Consider the following 24,688-nt stretch of genomic DNA (forward strand, 5'->3'; position numbering starts at 1 on the left):
TGAAGAACATTTGAAGATCTATCAAAATGCACTACAAGAAAAAGACCCTTTTACGACGCGCAAACAACGACACTCATTGATTTATGTTACGTAAAAGAGAGTGACATTAAAAAAGTGTCGTCTCTTCAAAAAAAATTAAGGATTTATGTCACGCATTATTGCGTGCCCTTAAATTAGTGTCTAAACAGGAAAAAAAAACACACGGAGGGCACCTATAATAAAATGTGTGTCGTCTAAAGATGTGGCTTTATAAATTTTAATGGAACGCGCATTCCATCCGGGGGAGAATGAAATCCTAAAAAATTAAAAACCCCGCATCTTTTTCTTCTTTCCCTCTTGCCCTAATTATTGACGGTCCTTTCTTTCCCTCTGTCTCTCTCGGTCGCTAGCTAGGTTTTTATTGAAAGCTTGAATCGATCGACTGAGGTAACCAAAGTTCAAGCGAACCAGGAAAGGGTTTTCAGTGAAATCTACTGTTACTCTTTGAAATCGGATCCAATCCTACCTTCGCCCCATCCTTCTTGTCTCTATCGGTTGCTACCTAGGGTTTTTCGTGAAAGCTTGAATCGATCGACTAGGGTAACTAAAGGGTAAGCGAACCGGGAAAGGGAAGCAATAAATTTGACTTATCTTTTATTCTTTTCTTGCAGACAAAACTCAAAAGTGCAGTTCAATTGCGGGACTTGTTAGATGCTACACGGATATTAGTACCTCGTACTAGGTATTTCTAAGAGTTCTGTTGCATCTCTTTTACTATTTTAGTTAATTAGTAAAAGATTTGATGTTATATATATATTTTAACGGGATATTTGGTTAAAAATAGACCTGGTCCTGGAAGAGACAGCGAGGCAGAAGACATTGAACATACAGAAAAGCTTCGTCAAGTCAAAGCAGTCCGTGAAGAGGTTTACATTTAGATTTATCATTCTTACTGCAGTTGTATATTTACTTCCAGTTTTACATTCATTTCATATATTAAGCCGAGATACTTTATGAATTAGATGACAACTTCTTTGTTTCCAGGATGGACATTTCTCAGGAATTTATCGAAAGGTTCAACTTAAGCCACTTAAGTGGGTTAAAGTTGCAAAAGGTGATACTGAAGAAGAACGCCCCATTGAAGCACTCATGGTTTTAAAATATGGAGGTGTTCTTACACATGCTGGTCGAAAACAGGTATTTATTGTCTTCTAATACATATATGATATATAATCATGGTTAATACCCATTTAAATATATGTGCATTGCTTATTTACAGGCTGAAGAACTTGGGAGATATTTTCGCAACAATATGTATCCAGGTGAAGGGACTGGACTCCTTCGCCTTCACAGCACATATTGCCATGACCTTAAAATTTACAGCTCTGATGAGGGCCATGTGCAGGTATTGATATCATCTTCAGTTTTTTGCTTTCGTGGGCCCCATTTGACGACTTATCAATCTTGACAGATGTCAGCTGCTGCATTTGCCAAGGGGCTCCTAGATTTGGAAGGACAATTAACACCAATACTGGTTTCACTTGTTAGCAAGGATTCATCAATGTTAGATGGAATTGATAATGCAAGTATTGAAATGGAAGAAGCTAAGGTTGTTTTTCTTGTACTCCGTTACCCTATAATATACCAATTATTTTATATTTTTTTTTGCTTTATATAAATTTAACTTTTTTTTAATGCTCTTTTAGGCAAGATTGAACGAATTGATAATAACTGGAGTGAAAGCAGCACAGGCAAACGGATTATCTATTAAAAACCCTAGATGGTTGATGGGGCTGGACTTCCACTCAATGCTGCAGACCTTCTACCTACACTGGTAAAATATTTATTTAATAGGTAATTTAGGCTGGTAAAATATTTATCTTACTGGTTTAATATGTGTTTTATAGGTAAAGCTGACTAAAAAAGTTACTGAACAAGTGAGACTGCTAGCAAAAGATGAAGATGAAAAGCTTGCTGAAACAACCTCATATGATGTGATTCCACCATATGATCAAGCAAGAGCACTTGGTAAAACAAATATAGATGTTGACCGAATTGCTGCTGGATTACCTTGTGGAAGTGAAGGCTTTCTTTTAATGTATGCGAGATGGAGAAAAGTTGAAAGGGACTTGTACAATGAACGCAAAGAGTGAGATATTTTTTTTTTTTGCAAATTAATTTCGTGTCATGGTTATTATAATGATTGATTAATTAACATTTTTTCTTTCTTTGTATTTCCTTCAACAATAGGTACGACATAACACAAATTCCAGATGTTTACGACTCATGCAAGTATGATCTGCTGCACACACTACAAGAAAGGTTAGCATTACTGGCGACGCCTTTAGCGGCGACACCAGGCAATAGCGGCGACATGTAATTGACGCGTTACATGTCGCCGCTATTGCCTGGTGTCGCCGCTAAAGGCGTCACCGGTAATGCTCACTTACAGCGATCCGCGTCAAAATACCCTCATCCGTCCGATTTCTTTTCAATCCAACGGTTGTAGAGGAAAGCGAAAAGACGCGCTGACTTTTCCCTCCATGTGTCGCCGCTATTGCCCTAATGTCGCCGCTAATACCCGCCGTCGCCGCTATTGCGTGTCGCCGCTAATGCCCGTGCAGATATCCCATTTCCAGTTTACCTTTCTGCGACTTTCTTTTCTGCACTCTCGTTTCTTCTCTCGTTTTTCTCTCGTTTCTTTGTCACGTTTTTCCGACTTGGTGGACTAGGAAGTGCGTGTTGGGACCGGTGCTAGCCCCTCCTTCCCCCAAGACCGCCACAAGACCGCCACAGCCCCCAAAATCGGCGACCTTGAGCTACATTCCGAAATTGCCCTCATTCAAGGTCGAATTCCTCCTCTTTTTTATGATTTTTCTGTTTTGGTGTTAATTTAGATGATAAATTGTTAGTAATTTTCAATTTTGTTGAGTGATGATGTTTGTATTTTGAGATATGAAGTGGTTGTGCATTTTGTTGGATTGTATGCTTTTTCAGATTTGTGGGAAGTTTTTATGCATTTTGTGTATGTTTTGTATTTTATGTTTATATTACATGGGCTTAAAAATGAAATTTGGCATGAATATATACATTTGTTGGATTGTAATTTATGTTTATACCACATTGGCTTAAAATGAAATTTAGATGTATAAATTTGTATGAAATTGGAATATGCAAATTGGATGTATACATTTGGCTTAATTAGGTTATTAATAGCAACTTACTTCTAGTAATGTACTGTATATGGTTTCAAAGTGCTTAATTTTGTTAGTGACTTAATGTTTGTCATTACAACTTTAGCTTTACTTGGATGAAATTGGCTTAATTGTAATTTATGTATACATTTGGCTTAATTGTATGAAATTGGATGAAATTGGAATATGCAAATTGGATGTATACATTTGGCTTAATTAGGTTATTAATAGCAACTTACTTCTAGTAATGTATTGTATATGGTTTCAAAGTGCTTAATTTTGTTAGTGACTTAATGTTGGTCATTACAACTTTAGCCTTAATTGGATTATTAATAGCAATGTACTTCTAGAAATTTTAATTTAATTATATAATAAAATTAAATTAATTTTAAAAAAATGAATAAAAAAATAATAAATTAAATTAAATTAGTTTTAAAATCAAGTTAATGTTAATATTAAAATAAAATAAAATTTGTTTAGAAAATTAAACTAATAACAAAAAAGAAAATATTAAATTAATTAGAAAATCAAATTAATTTACCTTTAGAATCAAATTAAGTTACCTTTATAAAATCAAATTAAATCAATTATAAAACCAACTTAATAGCAACATACTTTTAGTGACTTAATGTTGGTCATTACAACTTTAGCTTTAATTAGGTTATTAATAGCAACGAACTTCTAGTAATTTTAATTTAATTATAGAATAAAATTAAATTAATTTAAAAAAAACATTAAAAAAATAATAAATTAGTTGTAAAATCAACTTAAAGTAGTTTTAAAATCAAGTTAATGTTAATATTAAAATAAAATAAAATTAGTTTAATAAATTAAACTAATAACAAAAAAGAAAATATTAAATTAATTAGAAAATCAAATTAATTTACCTTTAGAATCAAATTAAGTTACCTTTATAAAATCAAATTAAATCAATTATAAAACCAACTTAATAGCAACATACTTTTAGTGACTTAATGTTGGTCATTACAACTTTAGCTTTAATTAGGTTATTAATAGCAACGTACTTCTAGTAATTTTAATTTAATTATAGAATAAAATTAAATTAATTTAAAAAAAACATTAAAAAATAATAAATTAATTGTAAAATCAAATTAAAGTAGTTTTAAAATCAAGTTAATGTTAATATTAAAATAAAATAAAATTAGTTTAATAAATTAAACTAATAACAAAAAAGAAAATATTAAATTAATTAGAAAACCTTAAACACTTTATGAATACTCTACTCTGATTAGTTGTTCACACTACAAGAAAAATCCTAAATAGCTACGGAAAGTTACTATGCAATCAAAATCCGTTGCTATTTTACTATGGAATATGCTACGGAACGACTTGTCGTAGCTATTTTGCTACATAAATGGTTACGGAATTGCATTATGTAGCTAAATCTTAAATAGCTACGTAAAGTTGTTACGGAATCTAAATTCATAGTTATTTTACTACGGAATATGTTACAAAATGGTTTGTTGTAACTAATTTGCTACGAAAATGGCTACGGAATTGCATTCCGTAGCTAAATCTTGAATAGTTGCTACGGAATTAAAATCCGTAGCTAGTTTACTACAAATAATGCTACAAGTTTTTTGGTTGTAACTAGTTCTCTATGAAACTTGTTACAAAATCCATGTATGTAGCTAGTTGGCTATATAATTGGCTACAAAATAAAAATCCGTAGCTAGTTAGCTATGGAATTAGGATCCGTAGCTATTTTGCTAGGAAAATTTGCTACAAAATAAAATTTTGTAGCTAATCTATTATGGAATTTGTTACAAAAAGATGAATTTGCAAAATAGCTACGAAATCAAAATCCATAGGTATTTGGCTACGGAAAATTCCGTAGTCAAGTAGTTACGAAATATGTTTCCGTAGCAAAATATAGAAGATTATTTAAAAATATATAATAAAAATACACAATTATCTTTGAAAACTCAACAACAAAAATAAAATATTATTTTTAATTGTTTTGAAAATTTAGTTATAACATAATTTCTACATTATAAAAAAAAGAATTAAAATGTTTTATTTTGATTTTTTAGTTAAAAAAGAATTATCAAAGGAATTGCCGCATAAAATTTGTTTCAATAATGTTTCAGCTTGTTTCAATAACGTTTCATTAGGGGCAAATTAGTAAATCCAGTAACCCCAATTTACTTCCTCCCAAATTAGAGGTATTTTTGCTGAGTTCAAATCCATCGCCGGACACAGATCTCATCTCTTCGTCTCTCTCAACCTGCTGCCGCTGCCGCCGTTGCTTAGCCACGTGGTCGCTGCTCACAACATTCCGATTTCATTGGTATTCTTCTATCACGGTAAGCATCTGTTGTTTCATGTTAATTTGTTGGAAGCATTTAAAAGACTTTTTGTCGAATATCCATCTTTAGAGAATCCAAGTTCTAGATTAGTTAAGCACTACCACTTATGGTGGGGTGTAAATTGAATTGTGATAAAATTTATGGGGTTGGGGTTAAATCAGGTACCCTCCTTGTGGGATGTGGTCCGTAACTTAAGGGAACTGCTCTTATCATTTCAATCTTACTTTCCAATGATACCCTTTGTCTTGAACACTTGTGGAAGACTGAAAGTTATCAATGGCATCAAGGGTATAATGGGTAACACAAGGAGTTAAAGTTATCTCAAATCATTTATTTCAGACCTTTTACAATCCACACATTCCCTCTACTGTGTTTTAAGTTAAAGCAACTGACATTGCCAATGGTAAAATGGTAATTTAACTGAAACACTTTATCACCTTAATTATATAATATGATGATGATGTTGATGATATGGTGGTATACTTTTACTTTTCAGTTCAAATGAATAAATGATGGATTTTTATTGATTGATCTGATTTTGCTATGTAGGTATGATGGTATTCAAGGGCTGGTGTACATCACAATGAGAGACATTGGACTTTTAATATTTTGGTTTTAAATTTTCAGGGGTTCCAATGACAGTTAATCAACTGATTGATTCTCTCATGGGTGGTGGTAGGAAGGTAATTCTTGCTGTTATGTATTTCTACCTTTTTTCAGTTATTATCATCCAAACATTTTGCTTTTAAAATATCAAACTTGTTTGACTTTGATTACCGGTTATATCATTATACTTGCACTGTTATCCTAATAAGAACCATTAATATTTTGATATTTTTTAATGTTTTGCACGGTTATAAAACATAACATTTATGAAATGTTATTTCGTTGTACTTATGCTTACTTCAAAAGAACAGTTTTGGTGGTATGATGATGAACAACCATTTGTCCCTTGGCTGCAGATGATGATGAACAATCACAGAAAATGAGTTATAAGCAAGAACAGGGGAAGCACACATTGACAATTTTTCAGTACTTAACCCAATCAAGTATGGTTTAACAGGAAGGGCATTTTAGTCCATTGAAGTGCCCAAATTAGAATCGAATATCCATCTTTTTTCAACTTTAATTTCATTCATGTCGATAACTCATTTAATTTGTTTACACTTTTTGAAGTCTCCATGATTGACTTCTCTGTCACGCATAGAAACTAACATATTGCTAGGCATAAAAGTCTCCACCACAGTAAAAGAATAAAAGTCCTTAAAGTCTCTACCGCAATAAAAGGCCTTATGACTGAAACCAACATCATGGGATGAATTTAGAAGTGAACAATTAAATTCATCGTCTTTGAAACGACAATTAATTATTATTATTATTATTATTATTTTTTCGTATTGTAGATTCTTGCAACTACTTTACCCTTGTGAAACATATAGTTATTTTAAGAAGTTTCAAAAAATATGGCTATTGTTGAAGCATGAATGCATTATCCTTGATAAAAATACATTTCTTAGAACTTGGTGAAATCAGTTCTCTCAACACCTTATTGGGAAGCTACAATACAAAACCCACAAAGCAGACCACTTTTCCAGACAACAAACACGAAAAGATCCATCTTGCTTGCTTCCTTGTCCATTTATCACTTTCTGAAGCAAGAAGCCTATTCCCCTACAAAATACAATAAAACTATTAATGTAATACAAAGAAATGAAAGCATCCGTTCTTTCATATTTTTGGAATTTGTGTGACATTGGTGTAAGCATCTGTTATATACTTTTTTTTTATATTTGTGTGACTTTAGTATACGTATATACTTTTAATCGTTATGCTTGTAAGCTTTTATTAAAAGAATGATTTTGATTAATGGTGTTGTTATTATTGATATCTTTCTTGCTAATCTTTTATTATTCCCTGATTACACCTAGTTTTTGATATTTGCGTGCAGATATAATAAAATGAGCAATAGAAATAGAAATTGGATGTATGAACGACTTGATGATCGTGGTCATGTCTCTCATGTTTTCATTAATGGTGTGAAAACATTCATCGAGTTTGCTTCTACTAAGCAAAGTTATATGGATGGAGATAAAATTAAATGCCCATGCACAAAATGCAATAACAAAGCATATAAAGCAGTTGATGAGGCAAAATATCACTTATACAAGTTTGGTTTTGTTCCAAATTATGGGTTTTGGGATAAACATGGAGAAACATCATTGGATAGTATTTTCTTAGGAATGAATGATACATACACAAGTTTAAATGAACACCATGATCCTACTTATAGAGAAATGGTTATGGATGCAGCGGGTCCTGATTTCATGACTAGAACTCTTGATGAGGAGCCAAATCCAGAAGATAAGAAGTTTTTTGATATGCTAGAGGCAGCCGATAGAGAGTTGTGTCTTGGTTGTAAAAAGGCGACACAACTATCTGTTGTAGCTCGACTATTGAATATCAAATCAGAATATCGCATCCCTGAGTTATGTTTTGATGCCATTTGTCAATTGATAAAGGATGGGTTACCAGAGGAGAATAACATGGTTGATAGTTTATACGAGAGCAAAAAGTTAATACAAGCATTGGGTTTACCTGTGGAATTGATTGACTGTTGTAGGTCTGGATGTATGTTATATTGGAGGGGCGACAAAGATCTTGATCGGTGCAAATTTTGCAACGCACAGAGGTACAAAAAGTCAAGAAATTCGTCTACACGTTCGCGTATACCTTTCAAGAGGATGCATTATTTTCCTTTGACTCCAAGGTTGAAGAGTCTATACGCTTCACAAACAACAGCCGCTTCCATGCGATGGCACGCTGATAATCATGGCCACCATGCCGGTGTAATGTGTCATCCATCTGATTCTGAAGCATGGAAGCAGTTTGATATTAACCATCCTTTATTTGCAGCCGAAAGACGTAATGTTAGATTAGGCCTATGTACAGATGGGTTTCAACCCCATGGTGCTTCAGGAAAACAATATTCATCTTGGCCTGTCATTATAACACCTTATAATTTGCCACCGTTTATGTGTATGAAAGAGCCTTACATGTTTTTTACTGCAATTGTGCCCGGACCTACAAACCCTAAGCAAAAACTAGATGTCTTCCTTCAACCAGTTATTGCAGAACTCAAACAGTTATGGGAAGAAGGTGTTTTAACTTATGATGTTTCTTTGAAACAAAATTTTCAATTAAGAGCTGCATTGATGTGGACAATTAGCGATTTTCCGGCATATGGAATGTTATCAGGATGGGCAACCGTAGGGAAGCTAGCATGTCCATATTGTGGGAAACATACACAAGCTTTTAGGCTTGAAAATGGTAAGAAGATATCATGGTTTGATTGTCATAGAAGATTCCTCACCACTGATCATCCATATAGAAAAGATAAAAATAAGTTCAAAAAGAATCGTGTAGAGACAAAAGGTCCTCCTCCAAGTATGAATGGTGAAGAAACCATAAGGCAAATTGAAGAACTTGGTTTGTTAAAAGTGACTGAACTTAATGCCGACGTAGTAAATAAATCACGTGGCAAATGTGGTTGGAAAAAGAGAAGCATATTCTGGGATTTACCATATTGGAAAACAAACCTCATTAGACATAATTTTGATGTTATGTATATTGAGAAGAATTTTTTTGAGAATATGTTTTACACTATAATGGATGTTAAGAAGAAGACAAAGGACAATGCAAATGCGAGAGATGATCTGAAACTCTATTGTAAGAAGAGAAAATGAGTAGATCAAAATCAAAGAGCATATTATGCATTAGAGAAGAGGCAAAAGAAAGTCGTATGTGAATGGGTAGAGAGTTTGAGTTTCCCCGATGGTTACGTTTCAAATTTGGGGAGGTGTGTAGATTTGAGTGCATGTAGACTGTTTGGAATGAAAAGCCATGATTGCCATGTTTTTATGCAAAGATTGTTGCCGATTGCATTCCGCGAGATGTTGCCAAAAAATGTGTGGGAAGCAGTTACTGAGATAAGTCTTTTCTTCAAAAGCTTAACGTCAACAGTAATTACAATAGAAGACATGAAAAGGATTGAAGCTGAGATCCCGATAATTCTTTGTAAATTAAAGACCATCTTTGTCCCTGGTTTCTTTGACTCGATGGAGCATTTGCCAATACATTTACCGTATGAAGCAATGATAGCTGGTCCCGTGCAATATCGATGGATGTATCCATTTGAGAGGTTTGTTTTGTAAATCACATTATATTTCAAAATTGTAAGTTGTCACTCTTGTTTAACATATCAAATGTTATGCTTTAGATTTCTTCACCAGTTGAAAAAAGATGTGAAAAATAAAGCTAGAGTGGAAGGGTCGATTTGCAATGCATACTTAGTTCGTGAAGCATCAAACTTTTGCTCTTACTATTTTGAGCCTAGTGTTCATACACGTAACAGAAAGGTGCCTCGAAATGATGATGGGGGAGTTGAAGATGATGATGACAACGAAAAATTAACTATATTTTCATATCCTGGCCGCCCATATGGGAAACTCAAAAGTAGAAGTCTGACTGATGAGGAATTCAATGCAGCACATTCTTACATATTGGTTAATGAAGAGAAGATGCAACCTTACCTTAGGTAGTATTATGAAAAACATTTAAGTCGGTTTTTATTTAAGCTCAAAAGTTTAAACAATTTAAATGGTAATGTACAGGAAGTATGAAGAGTCATTGAAAGACCTAAATCCGGATATAAGTGAAGATGATCTTGCTGCTGAAGTGGATGAAAACTTTGCTACATGGTTTCAAAACTATGTGAGTTTTTAAGTTGTTTTCTTTTCTTTTGAGAAACTTCTAATGTAATTCATTCTTTGTCATATAGGCACGCCAAAATGAAATAAAGAACAAGTACATACATGATCTTTCGAGAAGACCATTGAGGACTGTGAAATTATATAATGTATACTTTGTAAATGGGTACAAGTTTCACACGGAATCACACGGTGCGAACAAATCAACAATGAATAGCGGAGTGTGTATAAGTAGCCCATTTGGTGATTACTATGGAAAGTTGTTGGAAATATTAGATGTTGAATACCCCGGTTTTCCAATTAAAACAACAACATTGTTTAAATGTCATTGGTATGATCCAACACCTAATGTAGGAGTCAAGGTTCACAACCAATATAACTTGGTTGATATAAACCAACGAAGAAAGTTCAAAAAGTTTGAGCCATTTGTTTTAGCCATGCAAGCTACTCAAGTCTGTTTCATTCCTTACCCGAGCTTGAAACAAAACAATTCTGATTGGGTGGCCGTATGTAAAGTTAAACCTCGTGGATGGAGTGAGATACGAAAAAAAGACGTTGCTTTTCAAGAAGATGAAATTAAAGCAAATGAAATCATTAGCACTATACCAGAAACAATCGAGTATGGCATCTTAAGCAACGAGTTAGATAATGAAAATAATGATGAGGGTGAGTTTGATGATGAAACTGAGGGTGAGTTTGAGTATAGTACATCAACCAATGAAGAAGAAGACAACGACGAAGAAGATAATCTTTTTGATTGTGATTAGCATCTTAAGGTAATTACTCATTTACCCCTTTGAATTTTATCAATTTCTACATAATTGTTTTTTGAAATTTACTGTTATAACTTTATTTCTTAACCAAAAGAGCAACATTTTTGTAACTTTTATAAGCACATGGGTCATTTCTGTAAATTCTCTAAAAGTCATGGACCAAAGTTACATTGTATTGGTAAAATGACCGAATGAATAATGATCATTTTCGCAAGTGTTGTTGCTTGATTAATATTGTCCAACTATAAAAAGGTGTAACAAAATACATAAATGCCCTTGTTATCCATAATCTTTTATCCCAAAATTCATATCTTTTGACCGTGACTCGTGTCAATGGGACAAAACTAGCAATTTTTTGTCCCAGGCAGAAAGCTGGGACAAAAGACCTAAATGCCCTTTTGATTCAACACAACATGAAAGTAGTGTTTGTAGTAACTAAACTATAATGTTTGCTATCATTAACTAAAAGTAGATATTTACAGGTTTTGAAATGTGTCAAAGGAATGGAATCCGTCAAAGAAATGGAATCGGTCAAAGGAATTGGAATTTGAAGAAATTGAAATGTGTCACGTGTCTGGTTAGAAGAGTTTGTAAGGAGAATGAAATGTGGCACCACATGCTTAGAGCTTATTATATAGGTGAAGAAAAGATTATTGTTTTTTTCATGTCTTTTTTAAAAATCCAAGCTTAATTGGTAGGCAAAAATCTGATGTCTTTTTTAAAAAGTATCATGGTATAATAAACACACAAATAATGGTAATAGCGACCTACTTTTTGTTATAATCTGTAAAGGGGTAAAAAAGTCAATTTTAGTTTGTGTTGAGGGGTAGGGGTCTTTAGTGTACATTAACATAGTAAAAAATAAACTGTTATACGATTGATGGGAGATTTGGTTATTTTTTATATTAACTTTTTGACACCCAATTGTTAACAAAGGTCTCTTTGTAACCTCTACATGGAAGTATTCCTACGTTTCATATACTATCATTTTTTGAACGACCCTTAAACAAATTAAAAGTCTTAAGAACTGATTCTCTTAACCATTATGAAATTAAAATCATTCAATTCAGCATTTAACTCAATTTACCAAACAAGCCTAAAACACATTCGTTTATTCCATTTCATGTTCTTTAACAATCTTTCGGTTTTGGCAAAAACTATATTTGACAAATTAACTTTTTCATGTAAAATTAACTTTCGGTTTTGGCAACTTGCTTTCATAGCAATGTACTTTTTATGTACATTTCTATTACAGGTAAAAAAAAACATATAAATCACATTACCTATAAAGAAACAACAAATATATATAATATATTTGTTTACTCATAGAAGTTTGAACAATAAAAACAATCAAACAGTTGAATATCTGATGGTGTATGTATGATTCATATGTATTAATGTTACAAAGACTCGGTGGCAAAATTGTAATAACATGGTTTGACTTTTTGTTGACTTAGTGAAACTCATCAATCTCAAATACTCTTGCAGTTCCATCAAGAGAAACAGAAACTAAATAGTTTCCATCAGCTGATACAGCCAATGACTGAATAGCATCAGAGTGTCCTCTTAATGTCTTAACACATTCTCCAGACAAACTGTCCCATATCCTCACTCTCCCATCCACACACCTACCCATGACAGACACGTCACCCCCTCCCGCTCAACAACAAAACATGAATATGTTTAAAAAAAAAACATGTGAAAATACTTTTTTACCCTTTTCAAGATATGATTAAACGAACCTCGTGTTCACAAGTGCAACGGGGTATAGACTATAAAACTGAAAAGACTTTTTTACCCCTGGAGTGTTGTAGATCCCAGATGATGAGTTTTTTATCCATGCTTCCGGTTGCTGCCCATGGAGAGCTGACACATGAATTGATGTCATGTAGTTAGTGAAAACTGAAAAGACTTTTTTACCCCTGGAATGTATAGACTATAAAAGTTGTCTTCGTTTGAAATTAGATGAGAGCCCGATGCATTCGATTGAATCCGTATGTGAAGTTAGAGAAGTCACAACCTGTGTTCGAAAAAAAAAAAATAATAATAATTAAAATATGTAAACAAAAAAATAAAAAGAAATATGAAAAATTAATGGATTAAAATAAAAGAGACCTTTGTTAACAATTGGGTGTCAAAATAAACTGAAAATTTTATGCAAACAAAATCTAATCTCTTTAATATGTTACCATGCTAAATTGCCGTTAAGTGGAAGTGAGGTAATATGCTTATAATCATTTTGATTATGGTAACTACGCTTGCTTTTTGTGTAATACTTCAATAGACTAAATGTAAAAATCGTAATATGGTTTTACTAATTTGTTTATTACAACATGTAAATGATTTTTCTTTTTTATAATTGAATTCAATTTCCAGAATATATCCGAAAAGATGATATACAACCACAGTTTCCATTTAGAACATGTAAATATAATAACTAATTTGTGTATTTTTCATTCTTTTACAAAAAACGGTTTCCATTTTATAACAAAGTGATAACCACAGGGACCATAACTGTAATTTACTCATATTTTCAATCGCCGATCTCATTCCTCATTCCACAAACGGTTTATCTCGATCGTCTTCATCATCGTCTGATTTGCTTTGTTCGTTCGCCGCTGCTCCGTCAACCGGTCGATTTTTCTCGATCGTCTTCATCCCTACCAGGTAACATTCTTCTCTCTTCATTCCTCATTTGTTTATGTTTCTCGATTTTTCTCTTTAACACGTTAAATTCGCAAAGAATTGGATGAAGCTGCACAGGGATTCAGAGGTCTTACGATTATTTTCCCTCTCCAATCCCTCTGTGACATTTCGTCGAACACCTTCCGACTGTTCGTGAACATTATTAACTTCATCATCAATTTGATCATCGCCTGTAGGAGGCAATTCCGGTCCGATAATCTGCCTGCGGTGGGAAGCAGCTTCTTTGAGTTTCTTTCTTTGAAGTCTCTTCCTCTGAGCTCTTGTGAGCTTTTGAGACCCTAATTCATCATCGTCCTCGCTTGACGCCGAGAAGTTCGTTTCCGCTTCTCTCTCCAATTCATCTGTATCTATAAAATTCTCTCCAATTCATCTGTATCTATAGCATTTAATTAATAACATAGTAACATACCATGCCTTGGATATGTAGTACAAAGGTCAATCTAATGGATATTCTTCAAAAGAATTGCCATGGCTTCCTGATATAGTTAAAGATTTTGTTCTTCCTGCTGGCTTCCCTGGTTTGTTCCTTTTTCATTTTCACCTCATATGGTATCTCTAATATTTTTCTTCTCTAATTGTTTTTTTTTTTTTTCAAAATCAGGATCTGTTTCAGATGATTACTTGGAATACATGTTGTTACAGTTTCCAACCAATGTCACTGGATGGATTTGTTACACATTGGTCACTTCAAGTCTTCTAAAGGCATGTCAATCTAAATCAAGCCAGTACTTCTGATTGGGTATCAATCTAACTTGCTACCTTTTTTCTAATTCTTCTTTCTTTCTTTCTTTTTATTAGCAAACAAACATTTTGATTCCCTAATCTAATTTCCTCTACTTCTTATTCCCTTTGTTTTTCATTTCATTCATCTCTTTTTATTCTTTTGTAATTATCATGATCTTTTTGTTCTATGTCATTGTCTAGTACTTAAGGCTGAATCATAGATTTTGTAAAGGATAGAATATAGAATTATAGATTATAATGTTCTTTGATTATCGTTTTTTTTATAAAATTCTGTGAATTTATATAATACAGGCAGTTGGTTTAGACTATTCTTCTGGAACCACAGCTGCAGCTTCTGCTGCTGCCATCAGGTGATTTTCTATATAACTTGATACTACTATAATAGTATAATTGCAAGAATTTCTTTTTAGGGTTAAAGATATGATTATATAACTTTAACATATTTACTAAAAACATGTAGATGGGTGTCAAAAGATGGAATTGGTGCCATTGGACGTTTTTTCATTGGTAGGTTTTCTTCAAAATCTCATAAATGGATACAAAAACACCAAATTTGTGCATTAACCATGATGGATTTGCCTTTCACAGGTGGAAGATTTGGAAATCTTTTTGATGATGATCCAAAACAATGGCGCATGTATGCAGACTTCATTGGAAGTGCTGGAAGGTGACTAATGGATTTTTTCTGTTATCCACTTAATACCAAGTTTTTTTTAAAAAAAAATTTTAAATTAATTTTTTTCCCCTGTGTTTTAATGTGATATGCAGCATCTTTGATCTCACTACACCTCTCTATCCTGCATATTTCCTCCCACTAGCATCTTTAGGGAATCTTGCAAAGGTATGCAAATTTACAAGATTGATCGAATAACAAAAGCATTAAAAGTTAAAAAATAATATTCATTTTCTTTGTTGTGTGCTTTAAAATTTTTAGATATTCATTTGATTGATATTTTTAGTAAAGGATCTTCTGAAATGCATCGCGAACAATACGAGGATAATAATGCCGAGACAAAAGTCGAGATTGAGAATTTGAAGAAGTTAGTTGAGACACAACGCGAACAATATGAGGATATTCAACAAAAATATGAGGATGTTCAGCAAAAATATGAGGATGCTCAGAAAAAGAATGTGGAGTTTCAGCAGAAAAATGTGGATGTTCAAGCAAAGTTTGAACAACAACTTGCACAAGCAATGAATGTCATTAACACATTGAGTGAACAAGTCAAAACTTTTATTAAACAATGATAGAATATTATGTATCGAATAATGTTTTACGTTAAATTTGTAGCGACTTTTAATTTTGAAATATGTATCTTTTGATGTATTGGATATTTCTTTTTGTTTCTATAGAAATACTTTGTTATTTTTGGTTTTATATTAATTGTATTTTTGTAAATTGATATAATAAGTCAAATTAAATAACCGAATTTTATAGAAAAAATGGTATTGAACGATTGTTATGGAATTGACTACAAAAAAGTTGTTACGGAATTTGCTACGGAATGAATGGCTACGGAATTTGTTACGGAACGAATGGCTACAAAATTTGCTACGGAACAATTAGTTATGGAATTTGCTATGGACTAAATGGCTACGTAATTTGCTACTGAACAATTAGCTACGGAATTTGTTATGGACCAAATGGCTACGGAATTTGCTACGGACCAAATGGCTACGGAATTTGCTATGAACCAAATGGCTACGGAATTTGCTACGGAACAAAATAGATACGGAATTTGCTACAGAACTCATTGTTACGGAATTGTGATGGAAGTGTGTTGTAGTTGAAATGCTACGGATAGACGTCGTAGCAACGGCCATAGCAAAATTGCTACGGAACTATAATTTTGTATTTAAACATTTTGCTACAAGAAATCTTACTATGGAATCTCATTGGCAAATTCCGTAGCAACTTCCGTAGTTATTTAGGTTTAGCTACGGAATTACATCATTTTGCTACGGAATTTTTCCGTAGTTAAATCGAAATTTTCTTGTAGTGTCATGTGTTCCCGTGTTGGGATACTTTTTGAATCATCAACTTTATGAATACTCTACTTGATTTTTGTTTCCCGTAAAGTAAACCTCAACCATTAGCGACGACAGGCATCGCCGCTAATACCCAGACTTCTTGTAGTGACAATGCACATCTTAAGATAGATGGACTTGATGAGCTTTTCAGGGTTGCTCAGGTAAATATATTTCATGTAAATGTAATCTAAGTAGTATATTAATTAGTAAATGTTTAATTCCTAAATGCTCATCCCAGTTACTTGCTGATGGTGTTATTCCAAATGACTATGGCATCAACCCAAAGCAAAAACTAAAAATAGGCTCCAAGGTAACTAACTATCTCAACACTTTTATCTATCATATTTTTGGCTTCTTTTTATTTATTTATATATCACCAACTTTGCTGATGGTCTTATTCCAAATGTGTTGGTATTTTGAATGATCTAACCGTTGGGTTTAGTTTTTTTTTGAAATATACGCTTTTTGCTAGCGAATTACTTGTATATAACAACTATATAAGGGCAGGTAATAGTGACGTTTCGAGATTTCTTTTTGTTTTTTGCTTTTCCTTTACGAAGATTCTTGCAATTCAAGTATTTTCCCTTATCCTTTTTAATGCACGCCAACTGTTCGTATAAATGCAGGGGTGAATTTCTACCACAAATCCAAAGTTTCTAGAGCCAGAGACCATTAACAATGGATAAATTAGACGATTTTGAAGAGACCTCTGATTTAGGATTTGAGTCATCAACGATTTCTTCATTGGATCAAGGAGGAGATGATCATGATCATGACCATGATCACGATGAATCACCTACAGTCAATTCAACACTCAGTGGCAATTCTTTTGCTTACTATAGAACTAACTCAGAGACTTCAGCTTTCTCCGAGCAATTAACAGATGACAATAACAGCTGCTCATCGGAGACACAGTCTCCGGTCAGCTGGCCGGCCACCGGAAGATCCCCTTACAGGCCAGCCCTCTCAACATTTGGTCTAATGAAGCCCAACCATAAATTTGAAAATGAAGATAAACCCGAGAGTCGTTAACCTATGGATTTAGGTGAGAGTTTTTAATTTTTATTGCATTTCAATTTATTAATCTATACATTTTTTTATACAAAATCTTTCTTGGAACAGAGCTTGAAATGATGAAAGAGAGATTTTTAAAGCTTTTGCTGGGAGAAGACATGTCTGGAAGTGGTAAAGGAGTTTCAACTGCAGTTACCGTGTCTAATGCCATCACAAATCTTTATGGTATGAAAAAGACTTAAATGCCCTTGTATGATGAAATTCCATGCGTTATCATATGATTGTTTTTATGATCTATTGTTTTGATGTTTTCAGCTTCTATGTTTGGTCAACACCAAAAGCTGGAACCTTTGCATCCTGAGAAAAAGATGATGTGGAAAAGGGAGATGAACTGCTTACTTTCCGTTTGTGATTACATTGTAGAGTTCATTCCTTCATCACATAGTTTACAGAATGGAAAAGCCATGGAGGTACCCATAAAAAAAATGTTGTTTTTATTATTGTTTCTGTGTTGTTTTTATTATCACTCTTTATTCAAGTTGCTGATGAAGTTTGCATGTGTTGATTGATTTAATTACAGAAGAAGTGAAGGCCAAACATCCAAGAGTTACATACGCTGATCTCTATCAGGTGATTAATTAATTGTTTAAATACCTGCTTGATTACATGCTAATAGCTTCAATTTAGTGGTTACATCATTCTTAAACTTATGGTATTTTGATAAAATTGTAACAAATGAACTTCAAATTCACCCTTTTAATTTCCAAAATTATGATGAAATATATGTTGTTCAGCTTGCTGGAGTTGTTGAAGTTGAGGTGACTGGAGGCCCCACCATTAACTTCGCATCTGGAAGGAAGGTATAATAAATTACAGTAATATTTTAGCTATTAATTAATAAAGCAGTTTCTTATATTAATTATAACTTCTCTACTGTATACTTAACTTTCTTATTCTCTATTTATTTATTTTTTCTGAAACAGGATTCAAATGAGTCACCTGATGAGGGACTTCTTCCTGATGCCAAACAAGGTCAGTTGATTTACTTAATTTGATCAATTTCACATATTCGAATTCTTAATTTTAATGTATCTAATCTTTAGGTGCAGCACATCTGAGGGATGTGTTCTACAGGATGGGGCTATCTGAAAAGGATATTGTCGCACTTTCTGGGGCCCACACTTTGGTTGGTTTTCCACTCATAATTATAAATTCCATTAGCCTTTGAACTCCAGGTTAGTACTGTCTTCACCTATTTATGACAAATCTTCCTGTTTACTTTCATTTGAAATGTTCAAATGTTGAAATATGAAGACATCCAAGTTGCTGATTTGTAAGCTTTTGCTGAGAAGCATTATGCTGATTTGCTGAGAAGCATTATTATTCAGGTTTGAAATTCTTGACTTCTTGACATATGATAAGAGTAGGCTTCCACCATGTAAGTATGTTATCATTCATGGTTGATATATAATATAAGTATGATATCATTCATGGTTGATATATAATATATTATCAGATTGTTTACTTTTCATATTGTAGGATGGTTGGATTGTCCTGCATATGGTCATGAAATAGGTTGTATTGTTCCTTCTAAAGTTCGTCTTGGTGAGTCTTTTAATGTCTGTATTGTCCTTGGTAAAAGATACTCCTTTAGACAAGTCATTCACCAACAAAGGGTTTTGGGGAGGAAGGTGAGTATATGTTATCAACTCGACATGAAGAATAAAAACAAAAAAAAGTTTTTCAAGAGATTAAGCCTCATAAGACAACATTAAAGAATAAAATTAACTCAAGTATGTGATGACAACAAGGTGTTAAAACTAGGTTAATTCTCAATAATAATGATAGTTCAATAGTAATTAACAAATTATAATATGGGTTTATTTTCTAATTCTCTAACTTGATTACTTATTTTTTGTAGCTTATGGGAAACATACTTTACTACTATTGGAGAGCCCATACAATTGTGGTGACTAAAGATGACATCATGTGGAAACAGAAGCATAACAATAAGAAGTAGAAACAAGAAGGTGTTCCTTAATAGCAATGTAGTATTAGGTTATATAGTTAGGGAAAACCTCTTATTAACAATGTACAATCGGATCCCCTTAATACCAATGTATTACAATTTTTTGACATGATGTTATGGATGAAATTGATTGTTTTGGTATATATTTGTTTCCATATTTTTGTATTATGCGTAAATGAGTATCGTAAAGACGCGTCGTAAATATATATCGTAAATGGTTGCTGAAGTTAATGACACGCAAATGCGTGTCATCTTCATTTATGACAGGGGCTTTAATGATACGCAATGCGTGTCCTAAACGTGCGTCGTAAGGTTACGACACGCAAATACGTGTCGTCTTCCTTTATGACAGGGGCTTCCTTGATACGCATTGCGCGTCGTAAACGCGCGTCGTAAATGCGTGTCATAAATGTGCGTCGTAAATGCGTGTCGTCTATAGACGACGCGCAAAAGCGTGTCGTCTCTCGTTATGACAGGGCCTTCCTTGACACGCATTTGCGCGTCGTCTGAGCGTTTTACGACACGCATTGCGCGTCGTAAAAGGCTGTTTTTCTAGTAGTGATGGAGTGATTTCATGGATGAAATCAAAGGGTTGTACTAGATAAAGAGATGTAACAACAAATCAAAGGAAAGAATTCTTACATTTTTAGAAGATCAAGATGAAGATCCTATGATACTTGAGAGAGAATTTGGGTTTTCTAGACTTGAAATGAAAGAAATGAGGAAAAGTGGTGGAAACTCATGTATATAACATGAGTTTACGGCCAATCATGAGTTTACGGCCCAAACTCATGAAGGTTTGGCCGTAAACTCCACATGATGGGGTTTAAGCTTGATTAGTGCACAATGGACTCAAGCAGATACTTCCTAACACCCGATTCTTGAATGTACTATGCTTAGAACACTCAAACAGACTCTAAACAGTGCTAAAAGATAGCAGAAACAAGTCTGACTTTGATTGAATTGAATGGTTGTACAAGATAGAAATTTCGGGTTGTCACATCATCCCCCCGTTAGAGAGATTTTCGTCTCGAAATTAGAGTTTAAGCAAATAAGTAGTTACAAATAACTAAGTAAACAGATGAGGATATTTCAGTTTCATCTGATCCTCGTGCTCCCAAGTGAATTCAGGTCCTCGCTTGGCATTCCAGCGAACCTTTCACTATCGGGATACGGCTTTGCTTCTTTTGTTTGACTTCACTGGGATGATAACTCTTCCTGGTCGAATGTATGTTGAATGTTTTTGTGGTCTGTGAATATAGTACTCTTTGTACCATACAGGTAGCATCTCCAGATCTTCAGAGCAAATACCACTGCTCCTAACTCAAGATCGTGTGTTGTTTAGTTGACTTCGTGTGTCTTAAGCTGACGGGAGGCATAGGCAATGACCTTTCCTCTTTGCATAAGCACACAACCAAGCCCTTGGTTGGATGCATCGCAATACACAACGAAATCTTCTATCCCTTCTGGGAGGGATAATATCGGTGCGGTTCACAAGGCTTGTTTCAGTGTTTGGAACGTCTTCTCTTGTTTCTCTTCCTAGTCAAAGGCCACTCCTTTCTGGTCAGTGTAGTAAGCGGTTTCGCGATGCTAGAGAAGTTCTGCATGAACCTACGATAGTAGCCAGCGAGACCTAGAAATTGACGCATTTCTTTAGGTGTCTTCGGTGCTGACCAGTTCTCAATGGCCTTGATTTTGGAGGGTCCACGTGAATTCCCTTCTTGCTAACAACGTGGCCCAAGAATTCGACTCTTCGAATCCAAAACTCGCACTTAGAGAACTTCGCATAGAGCTTCTTCGATCGTAATGTTTCTAAGACTCTTTGTAGGTGTTGACTATGCTCCTCCTTACTACGAGAGTAGATAAGTATGTCATCGATGAAAGCAATGATGAACTGATCCAAGTAAGGATGGCACACCCTATTCATTAGATCCATGAATACAACTGGTGCGTTGGTTAATCCGAACGGCATCACTACAAACTCGTAGTGTCCATAACGAGTTCGGAAGGCTGTCTTGGGGACATCCTCCTCTTGCAATCGTAACTGGTGATACCCGGATCTTAGATCTATCTTCGAGAAGTAAATCGCTCCTTGAAGTTGATCAAATAAGTCGTCAATGCGGGGTAGAGGATAACGATTCTTGACGGTAAGTTTGTTCAGTTCTCTGCAGTCAATGCACATACGAAACGATCCATCTTTCTTCTTTACGAACAAGACCGGTACTCCCCATGGCGAGAAGCTTGGTCTAATGAATACCTTTCGGAGGGGTTCGTTAAGCTGGCTGGAAAGTTCCTGCATCTCAGCTGGAGCTAGACGATAAGGCGATTTATCTACTAGGGTAGCCCCTGGAACTAAGTCGATTCTGAACTCGACTTGACGTTGCGGTGGTAATCCCGGTAGTTCTTCTGGAAAGGTGTCGGAAAAGTCGCGTACTTCTGTAATGTTCTGAACGTCTTTCACTTCTCGGTTCGTATCTACGATGTGTGCAAGGAATGCATGATATTCCTTTCGTAAGCACTTCTGTTCCATCTGCATCTCTTGTCCTGATCGGTAGGAAGGGCATTAGTTTGGCTTCTAAGTTTATTCGCATGGTAGCACGATCACTCGTAGTCTTGGGCAGTCTCCGTCCTGAAGTTCATAATAGAACTCACACCTGGTTCATCAATCACAGTCTCGTGTATACGAGTCGTATATAATTAAGATTGAAAAGGAAGTTGAATAAATGATTCTTCTCTAAGCTCACATCCAAACAAGGAAAATAAGTTAAAGCGGAATCATCAATTCTAAGCCTGTAGAACCTTGATTATGTACCACTCTTGCGTATACATTCCTCCGCGATAGATTAACCGTATGGGTCTTCGGTATTGAACTTGACGTACTGTACGAGTGGTATTCCGGGGAGGTTTGCTGCGGTTACTTCGGGAAATCTACGAAGCATAAGGCAATCTACGCATGAGTGCCTCAGAGTTCTGAAATGACGGCTTCGCTAGAAAGTCGATTACGGGGAAAAGGATTTTCACACGAAACTGGCACTGTGAGGATCGAATTGACTCAAGTCAAATGACAATGTCGGACTACTCGGAATAACCGGCGTTAGACTAGTTCAGAAAGGTGTTACAAAAACACAACGGTGCAACTTATGTCAGAGTTTCAGTACTTTAGTTTTATCTATGAAACTACTGCTGCGAATAAGGTATACTGCAAAAAGCAAGTACAAGCAGCACGAGAGTCCCTTGAACTGATGGGATCTCGCAGAATGATATGACTCGAGTTGCACTAGTTTTTTAACAGTTTATAAGTCTAACTTTATCGCTACGGAACGTACCAGTATTTCAACGTGGGTCCGGAGTAGTCTCTCCTGCGGCAGTGATCCTTAGTATCTTCCCGTCTACGCCATAGTTCTTTGTTATTGGACAATCCTTCTTGAGATGTCCTATCTCACCGCATATATGACATATCTGGCTTGCACCAGCGTCGGTGGTGGAAGTGATGTGCAGGGTCGGAGTTATGTGGACACGAGCGCTTTCGTTGTTCCTCATTTTTGGACAACTCCTTTTATAGTGTCCGGTTTCACCACAACCATAGCAAGCCGGGCTGACTTCGATGCTAGTGATTTGGAAGCTGGTTCGTGCCGGCGTTCTACAGACACGAGCAGTGTGCCCCATTCTGTTAAAATTGTTGCATTGCAATTCACGGCAAACTCCGTTATGATGAAAGTTACACTTGTCACACTTCGGGAGTGTTCCCTCATATCGTTTGATCGGTGCTGAAGTGGTAGGGGTCGCCATTTGTTGTTGTTGCATGGCAAGTCTTTGAGATCGCTTACGCTCATTTTTGGCTTGACGCTTTCATTTCCTATACTCAGATTTGTGGCCTTGGGGGTTTGTGACTAATATCATTAGTTGATTTCCCGGGTTGTTACAACGATTTGAACTGTCAACACCGTTTCCATATTTTTTTGCGTTACCAGTGTTGAATTGTGCTAGGACAGCTGTCACGACAGCTGTTACCGCGGCTTGGAAAGTAGCGGCGTCTATATGCAAGATCGGGGTTTCGTCGTTTGGCTGACTATTTCTGGATGACGACATGATTCTGTTATACGATAAGAAAATGAGTTCGTGCGTGATTATGGTCGGCGCTAGATGTATTCTAATCATTCATGTAAATGTAAATTTTTTGTTTTGTTAAACTGTTCTGGATGGTTCGACCTACATCCCTATGATGCAGTACTGGTAAAGAGTAGAAGTAAGTTCATAGAATGGTCACAAGACGATTGTCATCCGAACTAGGCTATCATTGGTTGGTGGATAACATGATTCAACTTTCGAAAAGAATTGGAAGTGATCCATGAGCTAAATTACCATAGTTCAATAATTTGACGAGAGCGAGATTTAGATAGAATTCTAACGATAGTAGAATGAAAGTATTTGGAAAAGGATTGTCACAGGGATTCGCCGACTGTCAATATCATTGATATTTAAGATGTAATAAGTTCGGGAAAATTTGACCTTGGAGTAGGTCTTACGTCATATCCGAAGTAGAAAAGTTTTAACAGAACAAAGGCCTAACGAAAAAGTACTTACAGTACAGGGATAGTTACATAGAAAAGTGCTACTTTGAGCATAGATAGGAAGACTATTCCTTAAACCAAAGAAAGAAAGGTAGAGCATCTCCTACTGGTGACGGGTATCCCTCGGATGAACCCTTAGTTCGGCCAGCTGACGCTCCACATCAAGTAGATGTCTTTCGTACACCCTCTGGCGTACTCGGAGCTCTATGACTTCGGCTCGAGTTTCAGCTAGTGCTTGCAGCAGAGTTTCATTGTCTCTCCTAAGAGTAAGTTCAAGATTGCGAATACTATCCGCATTGGAATTTGTATCTGCCTCGAGTTCTACGGTCTGTTGAAGGGCTGCTACATTTAGTTCAACATTTCGAGCCACTCTGCGAACTAGGATGGGAAGAATCCTGTCTGTGGATCCTCCTTCTTTCACGTTGTAGAAGTTTCGGTCTCCGTTGTATGGTAAGGGTTGGCCCTGCTTATGGCTCCACCTTTCCAAGTACTCAGCCCACAAAGGCGTCGGGCCTTGAAAAGTCGGACGAGGGTTAGGATTTGGGATTGGA

The 24,688-nt window shown here is 35.1% G+C and overlaps 1 protein-coding gene, 1 long non-coding RNA gene and 1 pseudogene across 6 annotated transcripts; all 3 read left to right on the top strand.

Annotated features, from left to right (window-relative positions):
* Positions 1-329: 329 nt before the first annotated feature.
* On the top strand, positions 330-2,317 carry LOC145160446 (inositol hexakisphosphate and diphosphoinositol-pentakisphosphate kinase VIP1-like). Its single transcript, XM_079079639.1, has 8 exons — positions 330-721; positions 824-905; positions 1,024-1,176; positions 1,259-1,384; positions 1,451-1,588; positions 1,686-1,813; positions 1,887-2,128; positions 2,230-2,317. The coding sequence occupies exons 3-7, from the start codon at positions 1,129-1,131 to the stop codon at positions 1,888-1,890; spliced, it is 444 nt and encodes a 147-aa protein (XP_078935765.1). The 5' UTR covers positions 330-721; positions 824-905; positions 1,024-1,128; the 3' UTR covers positions 1,891-2,128; positions 2,230-2,317.
* A 3,012-nt stretch (positions 2,318-5,329) lies between these two features.
* LOC145160428 (uncharacterized) lies at positions 5,330-11,945 on the top strand (annotated as a pseudogene). Its single transcript, XR_013738103.1, has 7 exons — positions 5,330-5,500; positions 6,053-6,186; positions 7,452-9,701; positions 9,780-10,097; positions 10,174-10,273; positions 10,341-11,045; positions 11,525-11,945. The product of XR_013738103.1 is annotated as an uncharacterized LOC145160428 (transcript).
* A 1,629-nt stretch (positions 11,946-13,574) lies between these two features.
* LOC145160433 (uncharacterized) lies at positions 13,575-15,826 on the top strand. 4 transcript variants are annotated; one of them, XR_013738105.1, is made up of 9 exons: positions 13,577-13,709; positions 13,786-14,060; positions 14,176-14,266; positions 14,350-14,487; positions 14,784-14,842; positions 14,953-14,999; positions 15,081-15,159; positions 15,261-15,333; positions 15,457-15,826. It is a non-coding gene; the product is annotated as an uncharacterized LOC145160433 (long non-coding RNA). The 4 variants fall into 4 exon arrangements; XR_013738106.1 differs by having other exon boundaries at positions 13,578-13,709; positions 13,925-14,060; XR_013738107.1 differs by having other exon boundaries at positions 13,575-14,091.
* Positions 15,827-24,688: the final 8,862 nt, after the last annotated feature.

This window comes from Lactuca virosa, chromosome 1 (genome assembly GCF_052849685.1).
Source record: "Lactuca virosa cultivar CGN04683 chromosome 1, Lactuca_virosa_CGN04683_v6, whole genome shotgun sequence".
NCBI classification, from domain to species: Eukaryota; Viridiplantae; Streptophyta; class Magnoliopsida; order Asterales; family Asteraceae; genus Lactuca; species Lactuca virosa.

Excerpts from the sequence above, each read along its gene's own strand:
- LOC145160446 (XM_079079639.1), top strand. The coding sequence starts at position 1,129 with ATGGTTTTAAAATATGGAGGTGTTCTTACACATGCTGGTCGAAAACAG. Across the intron at positions 1,177-1,258 it reads CACATGCTGGTCGAAAACAG|GCTGAAGAACTTGGGAGATA; the intron begins GTATTTATTGTC and ends GCTTATTTACAG. Across the intron at positions 1,589-1,685 it reads TTGAAATGGAAGAAGCTAAG|GCAAGATTGAACGAATTGAT; the intron begins GTTGTTTTTCTT and ends ATGCTCTTTTAG.